The sequence below is a fragment of the Primulina huaijiensis genome, chromosome 3 (genome assembly GCF_012295235.1).
Source record: "Primulina huaijiensis isolate GDHJ02 chromosome 3, ASM1229523v2, whole genome shotgun sequence".
NCBI classification, from domain to species: domain Eukaryota; kingdom Viridiplantae; phylum Streptophyta; class Magnoliopsida; order Lamiales; family Gesneriaceae; genus Primulina; species Primulina huaijiensis.
In genome coordinates, this window is record NC_133308.1 from 27,855,573 (window position 1) to 27,873,859 (window position 18,287).

The 18,287-nt window shown below is 35.8% G+C and overlaps 2 protein-coding genes and 1 long non-coding RNA gene across 3 annotated transcripts; 2 read left to right on the plus strand and 1 right to left on the minus strand.

Annotated features, from left to right (window-relative positions):
• The first annotated feature begins 232 nt into the window (after window positions 1-232).
• Window positions 233-3,690, plus strand: LOC140974327 (uncharacterized). Its single transcript, XM_073437714.1, has 2 exons — window positions 233-3,026; window positions 3,112-3,690. The coding sequence occupies exons 1-2, from the start codon at window positions 434-436 to the stop codon at window positions 3,513-3,515; spliced, it is 2,997 nt and encodes a 998-aa protein (XP_073293815.1). The 5' UTR covers window positions 233-433; the 3' UTR covers window positions 3,516-3,690.
• Window positions 3,303-3,767, minus strand: LOC140974328 (uncharacterized). The gene is made up of 2 exons (XR_012174765.1): window positions 3,673-3,767; window positions 3,303-3,578 (listed from the first exon to the last, which is right to left on the minus strand). It is a non-coding gene; the product is annotated as an uncharacterized lncRNA (long non-coding RNA).
• Window positions 3,768-12,242: 8,475 nt separating this feature from the next.
• On the plus strand, window positions 12,243-13,915 carry LOC140974329 (cysteine desulfurase, mitochondrial-like). The gene has a single exon (XM_073437715.1). The coding sequence runs from the start codon at window positions 12,322-12,324 to the stop codon at window positions 13,681-13,683; it is 1,362 nt and encodes a 453-aa protein (XP_073293816.1). The 5' UTR covers window positions 12,243-12,321; the 3' UTR covers window positions 13,684-13,915.
• Window positions 13,916-18,287: the final 4,372 nt, after the last annotated feature.

Below are 18,287 nucleotides of genomic sequence, written 5' to 3' on the forward strand. Positions count from 1 at the left end.
GCTATTCTTGATATAATAGATATTGAAGTAATAAGATTGAGAACTTATTAGAACGAATGACAAATCTAAAAGATATCGCAATTCGCAAATACTTTTCAGAAATAGAAAAAAAATTACTCCAACTGTTCAAACGATTGAATTCCTAAATTTTACCTCTTGTAGGAAATATTCACAGTATCGCATCATCTCCATTGACTTGTTTTCCAATTCGATAGATTATATTAATCCTGGGAACTCACAATCTCGTCAGATTTCACTGTATTATCACTCTCCATGCCCAAACAATATTTTCACCACTCTAATTTCTATCCATAAACAGCATTTTCACCGCTTTCAGTATTTTTTAGAACTTGATAGCAAATCACAGACCTTCGAATTCGTTGTGTACAAGTCATCTGTTGAACTAAGTTCAATTTGCTGTACCTGAAACAAAATGAGTAGTCGTGGGGGAAATCAAATCCAGCTTCTGTTTATCATACTTGCCATTTTCTTGGTCAGTTTATTACACACTGCGAATTCATCCAACAGAGACGCAGAGATTCTTCTCCGCGTGAAGAACAGCCAACTCCACGACCCGTTGAGGAAGCTCGAAGACTGGGTCGGGTCTGTCAGTAATGCGCCGTGCAGTTGGACGGGCATTTCTTGCGACCGGGAGAATATCAGTGTGGTTTCCATCAAGCTATCTGATATCAGTGTTTCAGGGAATTTTCCGGCGGATTTTTGTCGGATTTCTACTCTCCGGAATATGGACGTGTCATCCAATAGCCTCGGCGGGAGCATTGATTCTGATTCCATTTCACTGTGTTCTCATCTTTTTTCTCTTAATCTGTCGGCGAATTATTTTGTCGGCGACTTACCGGAGTTCCCGGTGGAGTTCCTGAATCTGACGGTCTTGGATTTGTCCCTTAACAATTTTTCAGGTGAAATTCCCGCAAGTTTTGCCAATTTTCCAAGACTCAGTTTTTTGTCTCTGGGTTCAAATCTGTTGAACGGGTCGATCCCGGATTTCTTGTTCAATTTAACTGGATTAACTCAGTTAGTGTTGTCTGGAAATCCCTTTATCTCCAGCCCATTGCCGGAAATCATAGGAAGCCTCAGAAATCTTCAGATTCTGGTTCTCTCGTATTCTAACCTTGTCGGGAAAATCCCGGTCTCTATTGGAAATCTTGTTTCTCTCAAAACCTTGGATTTGTCAGCGAATAATCTCCAAGGAAACATACCAGAAAGTATTGCTGGAGTGAAAAGCGTCGAAGTGATTGAACTATTTGGTAATCAACTATCGGGAGAATTGCCAGACACGTTTTCCAATCTTACATCGTTGCGGCAGTTCGACGCCTCGGGTAATAATCTTACCGGAAAAATACCTGAAAGTCTGGCGGGTCTTCAGTTGGAATCTTTACAACTCAGCGACAATTTCTTGGAAGGTGAAATTCCAGAGGTTTTAGCTTTAAACCCAAATCTTATCGATCTGAGGCTGTTTAATAACAACTTGTCAGGTTCTTTGCCCGAATTCATGGGTATGAACTCGGATTTGGAAGAAATTGATGTATCTAATAACAATTTGGATGGCCCTTTACCTCGAAATTTGTGTTACAAGAAGACGCTTAATCGTTTGATACTCTTTGGTAACAGAATTTCAGGCACAATCCCTGAATCATACGGCGAATGCAGTAGTTTAACGTATGTGAGAATTCAAGAAAATGAACTTTCAGGAGCGGTACCAGATGGATTCTGGGGTATTAGTGGGCTTGTGCTGGTTGAGCTGACAGATAACAAGTTACAAGGTTCTTTCCCTCCGTCGATTTCAAATGCCAAAGGGCTAGAACAATTGCTGATCTCAGGCAACAATTTTTCAGGCAAGTTTCCTGTCGAAATTTGCGGTTTGCAAGAGCTTAGGAAAATGGATTGCAGTAGGAACCAGCTTTTTGGTGATCTGCCCTCGTGTATGTATCAACTGATCAATTTACAGGAGTTTCACATTCAAAAAAATCAGTTCATTGGCGAAATTCCGAAAGGTGTTGGGGATTGGACAGAGTTAACACAGTTGGATTTATCAGACAATCGTTTTTCAGGTAATATTCCGGCAGAAATAGGGAGTCTGCCAGTGCTAACACTCTTGGATCTTTCCCACAACTCATTCACTGGGGAGATTCCGGTATCGCTGACGAATCTGAAACTCAATGAGTTCAATGTCTCGTATAATAGGCTTCAAGGGAAAGTCCCACTTGGTTTCGATACCAAGTTTTTTCTCCCAAGTCTAATGGAGAACCCAGATTTGTGTAGTCCTGATCTTAGGCCGCTTCCTCCTTGCTCGAGATCCAAACACGTGAACTTTGTACTAGTGGGAATTCTATCAGTTCTTGCATTGATACTGGTGGTTTTACTTTGGCTCTTGATCAAGACCAAGAAGTTAATTACCTTTGGTAAAAGGAAGAGATCTTGGAAAATCACATCGTTCCAACGGATTGGGTTCAATGAAGAGGACGTGTTCGCAGCCTTAAGAGATGAGAATCTTATTGGATCTGGTGGGTCAGGGCGTGTCTATCGGGTCAAGCTGAAAAGTGGGCAGACGGTTGCTGCCAAGAGGCTTTGGGGCATGCACCGTATAGCAGAATCGGAGGAGGTGTTCCGCTCGGAGGTGGAGACGTTGGGTAGAATACGACATGCGAACATTGTAAGACTGTTGTTTAGTTGTATGGGCGAGGATATTAAAGTGTTGGTGTATGATTATATGAAGAATGGGAGTTTAGGAGACATGTTGAATGACGAGAAGCATGGGAGGTATTTGGATTGGCCTAGGAGATTCGCAATTGCATCAGGAGCAGCTCAGGGGCTCGCTTATTTGCACCATGATTGTGTGCCATCGATTGTTCATAGAGATGTCAAACCGAATAACATTTTGATAGATGAAGAGTTTAAGCCTAAAGTAGCTGATTTCGGGTTGGCCAAGATAGTGAAACAAGATGAACAACAGAGTGATCAAGTCATGTCTCGTGTTGCAGGTTCCTATGGATACATAGCGCCGGGTTAGCCATATTTTTAGTCAAACCAAAATTTCAAACTTAAAATCATCTGGTACACATGCTCATATTTTATTCTAATTTTTTGCAGAATATGCATACACGATGAAAGTTACAGAAAAGAGCGATGTCTACAGCTTTGGTGTCGTTTTATTAGAACTGATAACTGGAAAAAGGCCAAACGACGCTTCATTTGGCGAGAATAAGAACATTGTTAGGTGGGCAATGGAGATGGCTTTTGCATCTTCTGAACAAGGAAGTGATAACGCTACTGGCACAATAGACAAAACTTGCTTCGATAAACTTTTAGACCCTCGAATGGATTCGTCGACCATTGAATATGAAGAGGTGGAGAAGATTTTGAACGTGGCCTTGTCGTGCACGGCTGAGTTACCGGCCTGTAGACCTTCTATGAGGAGGGTTGTCGAATTGATCAAGGATCATTCGCCTACTAGTTCCAAGCGAGGAGCTCGTCCAAGTCTTAGGACAATGTAAAATAGAAGTGTGTGTGTGTGTGTTCATACCCGTGGTTTTTGGTTGGCAGAGGTGAACAGAGATCTCGGATTCTTGGCTGCTAAGATATGAAGTTTTTGCGTTCGAGATGTTTGTAGACAGTCGTTTTGTGATATATTCCATTAACCATGGTGGAGACACCTATGGATTTAAATAACTATATTAGCCTCGCTCGGACATGTGAAAGTTGACATCTAGATTTTTGTATTAAAAAAAAAATCTTTGACAAAATATAAATTTTAGTCTTTATATATATTGGGGTGTGTTTTTTATTTAATTCATAATATGTGAATGTTATAAAAGATTTTTTTAACTACGTAATTATAAAATTTTAATATATCATTTATTTAATCACGAGATTTAGATGAAAATAACTAAAATTGATAACTGAACTAAAAATATATATTTAAAAAATTCACATTTTGCTTTTATATTTTGGTGCATAAATTTTCATAATTTATAGTCAAATAATTTTTTGGAATTTATATTAAATTATTATAAAATTATACCAAACTCGACATTTTTCATTGAAACATGCATGTTGAAGATCCAACCACACACCCGACACTAAAATGCTTTTAATCGATTCATATTATCCAAAATCCTTTCATAATTGAAACAAATATTTTGAATAATCACATTAAACCAAACCCATCTTCGCTTCGGATAACTGGGTTAAGATTACTCGGGCCAACCAACTTTATTGGGCCATTGTATGGCGTTGGATTATGGACCAATATCGGCCCATTTCCACCAGCTGTAAGCCTTTACATAATCGTTGTGTCGGGTTGGGGCTCACAAAATTTCAAATCATAATTGGAGAAAGATATGCCTAAATACAAAGGTTTAAATAAAACGAGAAATGTGATTAAATTTCGAGACCAAATTTCAAATTTTACAACTTTAAATAGATTTAATACTAGATTAAATGTTAAAAAATGTTTTTAGTTTTTATTAAAATTTTAATTATCGCATACCAATAAATGATTAAATAATACACACGTATATAATAAATTTAAGAGTAATCCCAAATATTCAAATTTTTAGATATATAAATCTCAAAATTGAAGGGAAGAGTTTTGATGGGGATAATGACCCATGAGTTTTTTTGTCTTGAGGAGAATAATATTTTTTTAGAGTTTTTAGTTTATGGAAATTGAAAATGTTTTATTTTTTAATAAGTTAATTTAAATTTTGAAAAAAAAAATCATGATTAATCTAAACGATTAATCACATTTAATGCAGTCAACATACATTTAACTTTTTTTCCTCTGAATTGTAACATTTTCATCACATTTTGCTTTTAAACCACGTTTAATCATGTTTTTTAGAACATTGGTAAGTACCCGTGATATAATGCTTAGAATATGAATGATACATTATAGTGGAATAGAGGACAAGTATAATCACTTTGGAATGAAATAAAAATATAAATGAAGTTGGGAGATCTAATAAAGGTTAATCTATCCATGCTTATTGGCTTTTTCGTTCGAGTATGTATTTGGTTTCTCGATTACAATTTGTATCCGGTATTGCTTATATATGTTCAGATGTGGTGCTACATGTGAAATTGATTTAAATGCGAAGATACGATGGAAAATATCCGAGCAATTTTCTGTTTGCAGTGATTTTATTTGATTGTTTTGGAATTATAAAGATGAGGCTTCCAAGTGGGAGAAGATAACTTATGCAGGAATAGCAACATGTACCATTCTTGCCATCTATAACCTTTCCAAGGGTCATCATCACTTTGATGAGCCTCTTGTAAGCACTTTTTCCCTTGATGAAAACATAGATATTTTTGTTTCATTGTATTGAAGATTGCATATAATTGATACTTTGATGATGAACTTACCGGCATTAAATTTTAATGCCGCGGAACTTGTTTCAGTGTTTCTGATGTGATTTTTTAACTTTGCGGTGCAGTCATACCCATACTTGCATATTCGTAACAAGGAGTTTCCCTGGGCTCAGTTTCCTTCAATATTACTCTCTTTGTTCTTATTTTTATTGGTTTGGGTGTTTCTGATTTTCTATGTTACTTTTTGGTGTTCCAACTAGCTGTATGTATTTCATCTATGAGCAAGCTGAAAGGAATTTATTCCTTGATATATTTTACTTTTAAATTTATTCCCTGTTATATTTTTCTTGTTTAAGATCTTTAATGTTTTGCCTTTCTAGACATGAGAATAATCTCGATTTAATGATATGATCTAGTGTAGATTTAATTTCTATGATAATATCTTTAAGATATGATATCTTTGCTAATGATATTTTGATATGATAATATCCTTAAGATATGATATTTTTTTTCCTAATGAAATTGCTCTCTTAGTCTTTAAAAAAAAAGGGACTCAGAAGAAGAAGGAAGACGGAGAGCATAAAAATGGTTTTTGAAGAGACAAGGGCGTGCAAAGAGTTTTCGAGATCGGAGCAATCTCGTGCTGCTGTTTCAAGTGTTGCTGTGAAGTGCTGACAACATCTGAAGTCAACACCTAATCACTGTTTTGATTAGAGTGTTGAGTTTTGAAGTTTTTTTCTTCTCAGTTGATGCATCCTGTGTATAATTGGTCTTACGGTTTGTTAGAATTTTAGTATGCAATTTGTTACTCACCTTATTAAGTGATTTGTTTTATTCTTTCACTAGTATTGGTTTTTGTAAACTTACAAGTTTTTCTAGTCAATTATTTTGCCCTGAGTCACCGCACAAGTATTCTATATTTGTGCATAATTTATATCTTGTCCCTCATATTGGTATTATTTAAGTTATGTGTTAAAATATAATTTCCGCTGCATGTTGTCGTGAGTGTTACAACACCTACATTCTGATACACGTAACACTCACCCTCATCACATTTACACTGTGGGAACGGAACTTTCACAAGCAATGTTATGAACATTATTGATGTGAAAAAACTCCAACCAAAGTTCCATTTTGCAGTGCTGCGCAGTAGTAATTATGATTTTTAAAAGACTGCCAGTTTTTAGTCATTGTTGTTGTTGTTACGATTTAGTTTTAAGGAGCATCTCTTTCATGATCTAAAAATGTTAGTAGAATTAACTTTTTTTTTTGCTATTTTTCTATCTCGTAGTAACTGGCCTGAATGGCTTCTTAGTCTTCTGATCTATCACATTTTTTCGTTCAAATGGTGTTTTGTGGAATAATTTGCTTACTTCTTTCTGATGTTAACTTTTTGAATGTTTAAAGATAAACGATCTTGCTGTTGTTGTTACTATACGGGAAATTTCGGAAGTTACTGCACTCATTTTTTCTGTGATTTCACTGATTTTCCAAGTACTCAAATTCTAAACAACAATAAGCAACTTCATCAAAATCTCTAGCTTAAGTAGTCGTGTGATTGCTGCATGTCTCTTATGAGTATATTATCAATATTTTGCTACTGTTTTTGCTAAAGCTTTTAAACGTGAATTCAACTCCTTGCTTTTTTGTTCGCATACTTTATACCTTNTAAATACAAAAACACCAAAATATGTCATACATAGGGTGTTTTAGAAATGTACCTATCAATCTCTTGAGATTGATGTTGGCTCCAACCAAGTTGTAAACAACTTGGCTCTTGAAAGGATGACTAATCTTCAAGCTTCCCTTTGAGCACACCTTGCTCAAATATTAAGCCCACCACCAACTAGCTAGAACCACTCTAATTTTGCACTAGAAAAATTAGAGCATTTTTCATTTGAGAAGAGAGTTTCTTCAACAATTGAAGAACAAGATGAGAGAAATTTTGAGAGAATTGGACATCAAAATTTCGGCCATGGCATGTATGGTGTGTGGGAGAATGAGTTGTCTTGGTTGTGTAAAAAGCTAAAACCCCTTTTTAGCATCCCAAGCCTTGGAGATTGAAAAAGTAGTCTCCAACCCTTCACCTCCCCATGCACATTATTTTTATTTGGACATGTAACAATTACAAAGTCCATGAACTTTTATTTAAATATCTCAAACACATTTGAGACCATTTAAACTTTACTTGATTTCACTCAAGGCCACTAGTTTAATAATAATTACTAATTGGTCTCTACAAGGCCCATGTTGTTTAATTAATTTCAACACTTGAATTAATTTAATTATTTGGACTCTACTAGGTCCACTAGTGTTTAATTAATTCAACACTTGAATTAATTTAATTTAGTCCATAATAATGTTTATGAAAATCACAATTTTCAAATACATTATTTATTTGGCCAACTTTTAATTTAGGAACACTTCCTCAAATTAAAAGTTACATTCTCTCATAGAAGTCATACTTCTATTTTTTCTTACGCCTATAAACTCTTTTATAAGCCGTTCAACACATTGAACTATTTTACTTCTCAACGGGATCTAGAAAGCTAGTACTTGTGTGGCCCTCAATGGTTCATTGATACAACTAGCCGTGAGTTCACATCTCCATGTGATTCGGACTAAACATGTCCTTATACGAGCATACCCCAATTGCTCCATTCTTATTTATCAACTCCTTGATAATAAGAACGTCAGAACTCAAGTCTGATAGTACCCAACCAATCATGTTAAACGCCTAGCAGCATCGCTTACATGATTCCCTAGGTATCAAATGATAGTGCCTGCAAGAACCATTCAATTATGGTTAGCGTACAGTACGGTCCCTTCATCTCATATATCCCGACCGATTCGACAACCATTGGTATATCGAGAGTTGTCAATGAATCGATACTATGTGTCATGTCGTAGTTGCATCGATGGTGTAATCTATGAAACCCCTTTCATAATTACCACCATACTCTGATCAGAGATTTCATACTACATACACATAGGATATCCATACCCGAAGGTAAGCGGTGAATCCCCGACTACAATGCATCGACTCCTATATGTTTCGCCAAAACACCCAACCTTGCCACCTGATGACCCCATGAGAGTCGGTAAACAAGTCAAAGTGTAATGCTAGCACATAGAGTCTCAATGTTGTCCCGGGTCATAAGGACTAATGGTGTACAACCATAAACTAGGACGTTTCCACTCGATAAGTGAGAACCACTTGGAAAGTCCTTTATGGAGGGTTGTTCAGTGCACTCTACCAGGAGCACCTATCTGCATGCTCGGACATCACAATGTCCCCTACCAATGAAACATGGTACTCACATCGCAGATACTAGTCTAGAACTCGAGCGGCCTATATCCTTCTTAGCGGCGGCTGAATCGACTAGGAACTGTTTAGAATATACAGTATTCCAAATATGAGTTTCATGATACTCATCATATAAGCATCTCATATTCTTTCTACTATTTGTATATTCAAGGACTTTATCTATGCAACTAGCATGGGTATACAGATAAAGATGTGCCAAAATAATAATTTCAAATATTATTAAAATAAAGATTGCTTATACATAGAGTTTCATTGTGAATACTCGGTCAACACTTGGCTCGACGGACACCTACTCTAACATATGAAACATGCATCTGCGTTGCACCCTTTTGGACTAAGTTAGCATACTTCCCATCCAACAGGACCGATGTGATTTTGAGATTTTTTTTTGCATGGTCCATATAAACTAGGTAGCCATATTATGGGATGATTGAGGTAGAATCTTGTAGTTACTTATTGAAGCTTTTCACAGAGGATGCCTTTCCTAACTACAGTCATCACTGACTGTATCAAGCTATCTTTAAATGATCCTCTCACAACTATAGTATCAACGCGATCAGTCTGAAAAGCATGTCTAGTTTCATGGATTCTTGAATCACGACTACAAATTTTCAATCAGTACTTATCACTATCCTTTCAACATAATAGAATTTCAGTACGTGGTTCGTGTTTACAATACTTGAATATGAGCATCAGATTAAATTTTAATGGGACATCTATGCTATAAAATAAATTAGTCTTTTTTGACGCTGTACCCTGAAACTGCTGAACCGTTCACGTTTTTCTAACATACATTTTGTGAATGCAGGTCCAGATGGCCTTTTTGAGGTGAAGGAGCATTGATTGCTCTATGTCGATTGAAAGCAAATCCGAGGAATAATGAATGGTTTAGTGCATTTATATAATGTATTTAAACTTGTGATGTCCAAACGGAACTGGAATTTGAAAATTATGGCGAAGGTCTCTGAAACTAAAAGTTCTACTCTTCTGGAATTCAGTGTAGATTGTTCTTTTTCTTGGTTTCTTTTGTACTACTTTTCCTTATTCAGACAGCGAAATAAAATCCATTTCAACTTGCAACTTATTTTTCCTTGCTCCCAACCATTCAAACAAATAATAAGTCTTGAACACAAGATCGAGTAATGAGATGCTAATCACTTGATCAACAAAGTTTAATTGCTGATTTCCCAAATTTTGGATGATTTATGACATAGTAATAATCTATACGAAATAATTAGATTATGATTACCAAATATGGTTAGAAAAATTATGCATGTTTGGCATTCACAAAGGAGTTTGATCACATAATAATAACAAACGCGATCGTGGATCCTTGGCAATTGCTGAAGCTAAAAAAACAGAGAATTTGAAAAAAAAATCCCATTACAACCACCGAATAATCTACTTGGATCTTGCTACTTGGCCACCACATCATGGCTGTTAGCTTCAGTTCCTTCTTCACGCAGTGCAGAAACAGATGAATCGACTTGATCATCTATAGCTGGTAACTCCTTGTTTTCCGAACTTAAACCAGATATGTTGTTTTTGTTACCAATCAAAGCAATGGTCGAATTACTCGACTTCTCCTCTTCAATAAAATCAACCAAAGAACTTTCTCTGTGTGTTATATTGGGTGAATTCTGCGTACTTTCTCTAGTTGCCTTGTCTTCTTTTTCTACCTCATTAGATTTATCTGTTGTTCCATCGTATTCGACCTCGGATTTTTGCTTCTCTCCTCAATCGACCTGGTTAAGCCTTCTTCCTCTTTGTCATCTTTTCTCCTTCTCCTGCCACCGCTCTGTTCTGTACTTTCTTCCTCCTGCACTACTTCATTCTCTTCTGTCCCCTTCTCTTGCAGTTTTTGACTATTATTTTCATCGACATGCTTCTCTTCAGTTGCTTCTTCGCTTCATTTTCTTCTGGAATTTCTTGATCTTTGTTCTCTTTGACATTCCCTTCGTCACCCCCATTTTCTTTATCATTATTCTCCTTGTCGCCCTCCTCTTTTGCATTCTCTTCTCCAAGTCTATTTCTGTCATCGCTCTCCATATCTCCAGGGTCACTCTTATGTTCTCCTTTCATTTCCTCCTGTTTTGTGCCCCCCCTCGTACCATCCACAGATTTTGCTAGTTTCCTTGCCTGCAGTATCTTCAGTCGTATTACCATCATTATCAGACGCGGATCTGTATCTCCATTTGTCCTCGGATGAAGATTTTTCCTTCCCAAGTTCAAGATCTCATTCCCACCCTTTATCTTATCCGAAACTTTCTTGAACTCACGATCAGACGCGTTCTTGCCGCGGGAGTGCTGCACTGGGTGAAGCAACCAGATGCAGACTCCAATCAACAAACAAAGCTGCACAACATGCTTCACTTTAAACCTTTAGTTTCTGATTCCTATGAGTGATTGCTGAAACATGATGAGTTGCCTTCATGGAACATATTGGAGTTCTGTTGCACTCCTAAAAGATTCAATTTCCTACTATTTTCTGACGACAAAAGATGTTGAATTTTGCAAGAAAAGTTGGTTGGAAAAGGGCAACATAAATCAACTAATGCCCATATACAGAAAAGATCCAAAGATTCAATCTCGAGAATGCTAAAAAGACCAATAACTGATAAAAATAAAAACCCGCAGTTAATTTCATCATGCAAAAGTACGTTTTTTTGGACTTGATCTCTACAGTGCACATCTAATTGTGGTGGTGCTGTGCACAACCTCAGATCCAAAGCACCTTTTTTTTTTGTTTTTTACAGTAAATAATGCTTTTTTGTAGTGACTATGCAATTCTAGAGTTTATATATTGTTAAATTTCAATCATGATTTTGATTTTCTATGTCTAAAACAGCAAAAGAAATAACTAAAATATAGTGGAGGGAGAGTAAATTTTGATTAATAATGACTAAAAATTGCAAAAGAAAGGACTACAAATACTAAATTTTGAGAATACGGTATATCAAAATAGAAGTAAATGTAGACGAGGAGATAGTAAATTTTCCCTTTTTAATTTTTAAAAATATCTCATATTCTGATAAATGTTATCAATTTAATTTTTTTGGGTAATAAAAAAAATAATTTTTTGCCATACTTATTTGAAATATTTTTATAACAGAAACTTAAATTAGTTTATCTGATCAATAAGTGTAGGCTTATAAAGATGATCATATAATTATAATTTTTATTCTCCAATTCATTTACGATAGAAAGTAGATATTCTATTTTGAGACACGAAAGTGAAATTTTACGATCAGACGAGGCTTGTGTATCAAATAATTTCTTTAGGAACCCATTTTCGATTAGACTTGAACAATAGTTGTCTAATTTTCCAATTTCTCAAAACAACATTTTTAAAGTTATATTTTTTTTAATATATAAATTAGCGATAAACTAGTAAAGGATCTGTCCAATTCTCTATAATATTATATAATATAAGCACTAAATAACCTATTATCAGTTTAAGCTCTTAGCTTATATTTTTTAAATATTTTTTACTCTGATATCTAAACTTTAACTAAAACTCTTTTGCTTTTTTCGGATAAATCGAATAATTTTTCCCAAATAAATCTGAAGTAGTGTATAACTATTTAAGTACAACCCTCAAAGCACTACTTTCAGAATTAGCTCGAACGATAACCACAGAACCCGCCTTCATCACCGCCATGGCATCGAAGCTTGTCGCCGCCGCCATCCGCCGCAGCTTCCTTAATGGTAAATCCTTCATCCGCCTTAATTTTTCCACCGCAGCCGCAGCTTCCGTTGAGCCATTAGAGGAGGAGTCCAGCGGAATATCGATGAAAGGCGTAAAAATCTCCGGAAGACCTCTCTATCTAGATATGCAGGCAACGTCTCCTGTGGACCCTAGAGTTCTTGATGCTATGCTACCATATTATCTTTCCCAATTCGGGAACCCTCACTCCCGCACCCACCTTTACGGGTGGGAATCGGAACGGGCTGTCGAGGCGGCCCGAGCCCAAGTTTCTGCCCTGATCAACGCCTCGCCAAAAGAAATAATCTTCACCTCCGGGGCCACCGAGTCTAACAATATCTCGATCAAGGGTGTTCTGCACTTTTACAAAGAGAAGAAGCGTCACGTTATCACGACCCAGACCGAACACAAATGTGTATTGGATTCCTGCCGTCATTTACAGCATGAGGGGTTTGAGGTTACTTATCTTCCAGTAAAGTCCGACGGGCTTGTAGATTTGGAAAAGCTCCGGGCTTCCATTCGGCCTGATACCGGCTTGGTTTCTGTGATGATGGTTAATAACGAGATTGGTGTTATTCAGCCGATGGTGGAAATTGGGAAAATGTGCAAGGAGTTTAATGTTCCTCTGCATACTGATGCTGCACAGGCATTGGGGAAGATTCCCATTGATGTGGACAGGATGAATATTAGTCTAATGTCTTTGAGTGGTCATAAGATTTACGGGCCTAAGGGCATCGGGGCATTGTACATGAGAAGAAGACCGAGAATTAGAGTGGAACCACAAATGAATGGGGGTGGACAAGAGAGGGGGATAAGGAGTGGAACTGTCCCTACACCTTTGGTTGTTGGGTTTGGTGCTGCGTGTGAGCTAGCAATGAAGGAAATGGAATATGATGAGAAAAGGATAAGGGCGTTGCAGGAACGGTTATTGAATGGTATAAGGACGAAGTTAGAAGGGGTAGTTGTGAACGGAAGTGAGGAGAGCCGGTATGTGGGGAATTTGAACTTGTCCTTCGCTTTTGTGGAAGGTGAGAGCTTGTTGATGGGGCTGAAGGAGGTGGCTGTCTCGAGTGGCAGCGCTTGTACCAGTGCGAGTTTGGAACCGTCATATGTGTTGAGGGCATTGGGAATTGATGAGGATATGGCACATACCTCGATTAGATATGGAATCGGAAGGTTCACTACCGAGGCAGAAATTGATAGGGCGGTGGAGCTCACAGTAAAGCAGGTGGAGAAGTTGAGGGAAATGAGCCCTCTTTATGAAATGTACAAGGATGGGATTGACATCAAGAGTATCGAATGGTCACAGCACTAGGTGATCTGAAGTATATGGGTATTTTGTAATAGTGACTATAATTTGAGAGAAGCCCCTGGAGTTTGGAGTTGCAGGCTAGGTTTATCATATATTACTCTGCACAGGCTTCTAAAATCAATACATAGCTGTTCTGTTTTAAATTTTGGTTGTTGATTGGTACTTATCTGTACTTTGTATTAGTGAGCGGGATATAAAATCTGTTTCTAATAAATGGTGCATATTTATTTTTTCATGACGAAAATGGTGTCTTTGAGGTTCTTATTGTGAGACTTGTTGTGTTCTTTGTTGCTCGATCAACTAGTTTACCGCTTGTCCTATAGTTTTATTCGATTTATTTTGCTTTGTAACGGCTGAAGATAGTCAGTGTCTTTTGACAAATGTGATACCAGATGTTCAAGCAAAACCAAATTTAACCTGTCTCAATTTCAATTCAGTTATATTAGGAGGAATGCTTTATTTATCCTGGTGAATAGTGAATACAAATGTTTTCTCCATGGCTCCATCTACATGTTACATGATTATGATTTCATTAAAGAACATCTCTTCATTTATTAAAATTGTTTATTTAGGAAATTTCTTTATTTTTCTTTCGAGCTCTCTGCATGATTTCTGTGGCAAATTAACTCTCATCTTAACCCCCTGATTTAGAAAGAATAAAAAACTGTTCTAAGAATGCTTCACTGTTGCATCCAAGCCAATGAAGTTCTTTGTGTTCACATATATTAGATGATGGATCCTGAAAGATGATTGGGCACATATTATCAGTTCCCTGTTCCTCTAGGAGTTATCAGTTGCGTTTGGTAGTTACTTTGGTTCTCAGATCTATACTAGATGATAGGGAATATGTTCCTGTTAAGGTCGTTGAAGGATAAAATCTATCTATTTCTTTAGTTCTGAGGCCAGAGCCCAAGACGTTTCTAGACTCTTGGTTTCTTTTCATTCAGTCATGCAAATTGACCTGGTAGTCAAATCTATCATATATAGTTTTTAGAAACTGCTGTTCGTCCACTTAAAATTGTAATATATACTTGAGATTTTCAAGTCAGGATTTCTGAACACAAATATCTCACTTTATCTATCCATTTTCCAAGTTAAAGTCATTGTTCTCTATTGGGAGATTACTGGTTAGTGTGCATGCTTGTGCATTTCTATCTTGTTTATTTCTTTGACAAATACAAGGCTTCGCTAATTTCAGCCTCCACGCGTTATCTCAGTCTCTTCTCGAAGGTCTACTTGTTCGTATGTATGAACAGCAATTCGGGTAGTTTTGGATCTCCTTGGTTTTATTCAAACAAATCTTATTTTGATACTGATCTTTCCGCTCGGTGTCGACTAACTATCCCTTTTGTCAACCAAAATGGGATGTCACAGGCTAACATGTTAGTATCATTTGTTTTTTCTGGATTAATGGATTAGTTAGAGCCTTGGAGGATCATGTAAGACCTTTGAGCTTGCCGAGTTTCTTTTTTCTCACTCGATCTCTCTGTCTTGTGAACCTGCTATACGAACGAATTTAGAAATGTCCCATGTAACCATGAAATGATGGTGGTGTAAACGAGTGACTACTCACTCGGACCAAGTATCAATGAAAAGAATGGTTCATGGGATTATACGTCGATCTGGATCCTGTCCAAACCTGCCACAACCGTTGGATTCATCCAAGTTAAAAAGGCTATTACACGATGGGTTAATCGTGAAAATGATTCCTTGAATTTGTGATTGTTTGATTCCGGGGAATTACTCTTTTGTCTTTTTTGAAACAGCTGATGGGCAGGAATCGTTGATCTTTTCTGCTAAACAAAAGAAATGGAGAAATTTGAAAAGGGTTCCACGAGAAAACAACACGGTTGATTCGATGCTATCTTGGGGGCATCGTCTTAAAGGTTAATCTAATGATATATGCATTTCACAACTTGAGAAGTCGGACGTGACTCGTTGAACAAATGAAATATCTCTGAAATTTTGTAACAAAGATAAGGGCTTCGGGAATCAGAATACCTTTTTCGCCATACTTATGTTGTAATAAAAGCTTTGTCTTTATTCTTGGGTCAATTTGATAATGAGATGTTTTACTACAGTCAAATAGTTCGTTTGTATCAATCAATCCATCTTTGGTACAATACAATCGAAGAGGGGCCTAAGATAAGGTGATCCCTTTCTCCCTATATGTTTGTTCTTTGTGCTTAAGGGTTCTCACATCTTCTAACAAAAACGGTGGAACAAAGGTTGTTCAAGGAAGTTAAAATGACGAATTCTTGTCCTGTTATTTTTTATAATTCTTGGTCTATTCAATGTGTGCATTTTTTCGGATTCCATTGACGTTGTTCGGGCAGTGCTTAATCCAGATGTCGAGCTTGGTCCAATTGGAGTTTTGGCTTTGGAAATTTGTTATATGCTCGAGTGTACCAATTTTACCTTAATCAATCCCATGCAACTAACTGCTAATGATGTGGTGCATCTGTTAGCCGGCAAAGCTTTATCTATTTTTTTGAATGATTAGATGGTCATATCCTATCGTGGCTCATCAATAATGTTACTTGAAAATTACAGAATTAATTCTATGCTAGTTTTTTTTTTTAAACAAAAAATAAGCTTCGTTTCTATTTTTTTATATATATTTGTAGCCATTACTTTTGCCTGTCTTGATAAAGCCTTTATTTAAGAGATTCTCTTTACTTTGGAATTTAGGATAATGGTAAGATCGAATTATTTTAGGACAGTTTTTAAAAGTGTTGGCATGATTCCACACGTGACTGTGGCTTTTCCAACCCCCCATTTGTGCCCGTATGTTTCAATTATTTAATTAAATAAAACATAGCTCGTGGAATAACATTTGGAACATGTAGAAGGGTTTTTGTTTGTTTTCTCCAAATTGTTGTGGTTTAATTTGATTGAGTTTTAATATAAAAAAATGCCATCTGTTCCTACACAAAATTTTTGATGAAATAGAAAAGTAATCTATCTCATTAAAATCGATCAATTATTACATTATTTTATATATATGAAAAGCAAGAAACTCGATATAAGAAGAGTAGTACTGCTTTTTACAAATAAATAATAATTTACCATTCCAACTTCAAAGAACATAACTAATAGGGGAAAAAAAATCAATAGGAATATCCAATATCTGTTAGCTTCACCAGCATTTGGCTCGCAACATTAAATGCCCCCACCTAAAATTAATTTGTAATATATGAAACAAAATACCTTTAATTTTTTATTTATAAATACTTGAAAAATTGATATTTCTAAAAAAATATTTAATATTGACCTCATTCTTTCTTCTCTACTAATCGTTTCTCTACTAATCGTTAGAGCATGCTACATGAGGACAAACTCGTTAAACAAAATTAAACTTTTTGTAGTTAAAATAGTCGGAGTTGTATTGTTATCATCAATTATGATTAAATTTTTATATTTTTTTTAATAAAAAAGTAAATTTAGGATTTTATCACTTGTTCCAAAGTTAAAATTTAGCATATATTAGTGTTATGCTGCACCGCAAACTTGCTCAATCGGTCATTCTTAGATGTATCGTTATTATTATTATTATTATTATTATATCGCATGTAATTGATTATGATGAAATAAAATTTCCGAATATTAGTTCTGTAGAAAAGCCTGGAGAAGGAAAATGGCCTATGAAATGTCCCATCAGCTAATATTTATTTCACTCTCGGCAACAACAGATCCAACAAGCTATCTCTCGTCAAAATATTTTTACCTGTTTTGACAGAAAGGATGATCCATCTATCCTATTTACTCTTCAATCAATCTCAACAAAATAAATTTTATTCTCATAATTTCATGTCATATTTAATGCAAACACCGTTATACAATGATTAGTGGAGTTTTATAAATACTCTGTACAGTGATTATCATATTTAAGCGTGATAGTTGTTAATTAATTTACCTGTATCTGAAAGATTTAATGATTATCTAGTAAATGTTCGGTTTTTTTTTTTAAATTTTGGGAGAGAATTATGAATCTGAAAGTCAGCACAAAATAATTGGTGAGATAGTCAGTGCAGCATTTAAATGCAATTCACTTTCCAATGCCAAACTGTCCTTCCATTGTGTTGAATAACTTGATTCATTTGTGGATGATAATGGTAGTCAAAAATGGTTATTCGAGTTTTTATTATTAAGAAATTGAATGGAAAATATAGTATTAATATTATTGAAGATGACATTGTTTCTCTTGACTATTGATGATCCAGATAATTGAAATAAAAATTAATAGATAAAAATATTAAAACTTATTAGTAGAAAATCAAACAAAAAAATTTATGTTGTAAAAACAGTGAGTGACCTATCATTCGAGAGGGTCAAGTTTTTAAGTTCGACTCAGGTCTCCAAAAATTCAAATACGACGACGTTGTTCATTCTCATCCGGTATTCATTTTTATCTCCATCTTTATACTCGTCGGAGGATCGTATATCTATATCATACCCAAATATCATTTTACCACCTATAATTTTATTTTTTCAGATTTGAATTGTTTCAATAAGGCTATGTATATTTATCAAATTCTCAATAGAACAATAAAAAATATTAAATATTAAAATTTACAAGCTAAACATCATAGGATAAATAACAAAAT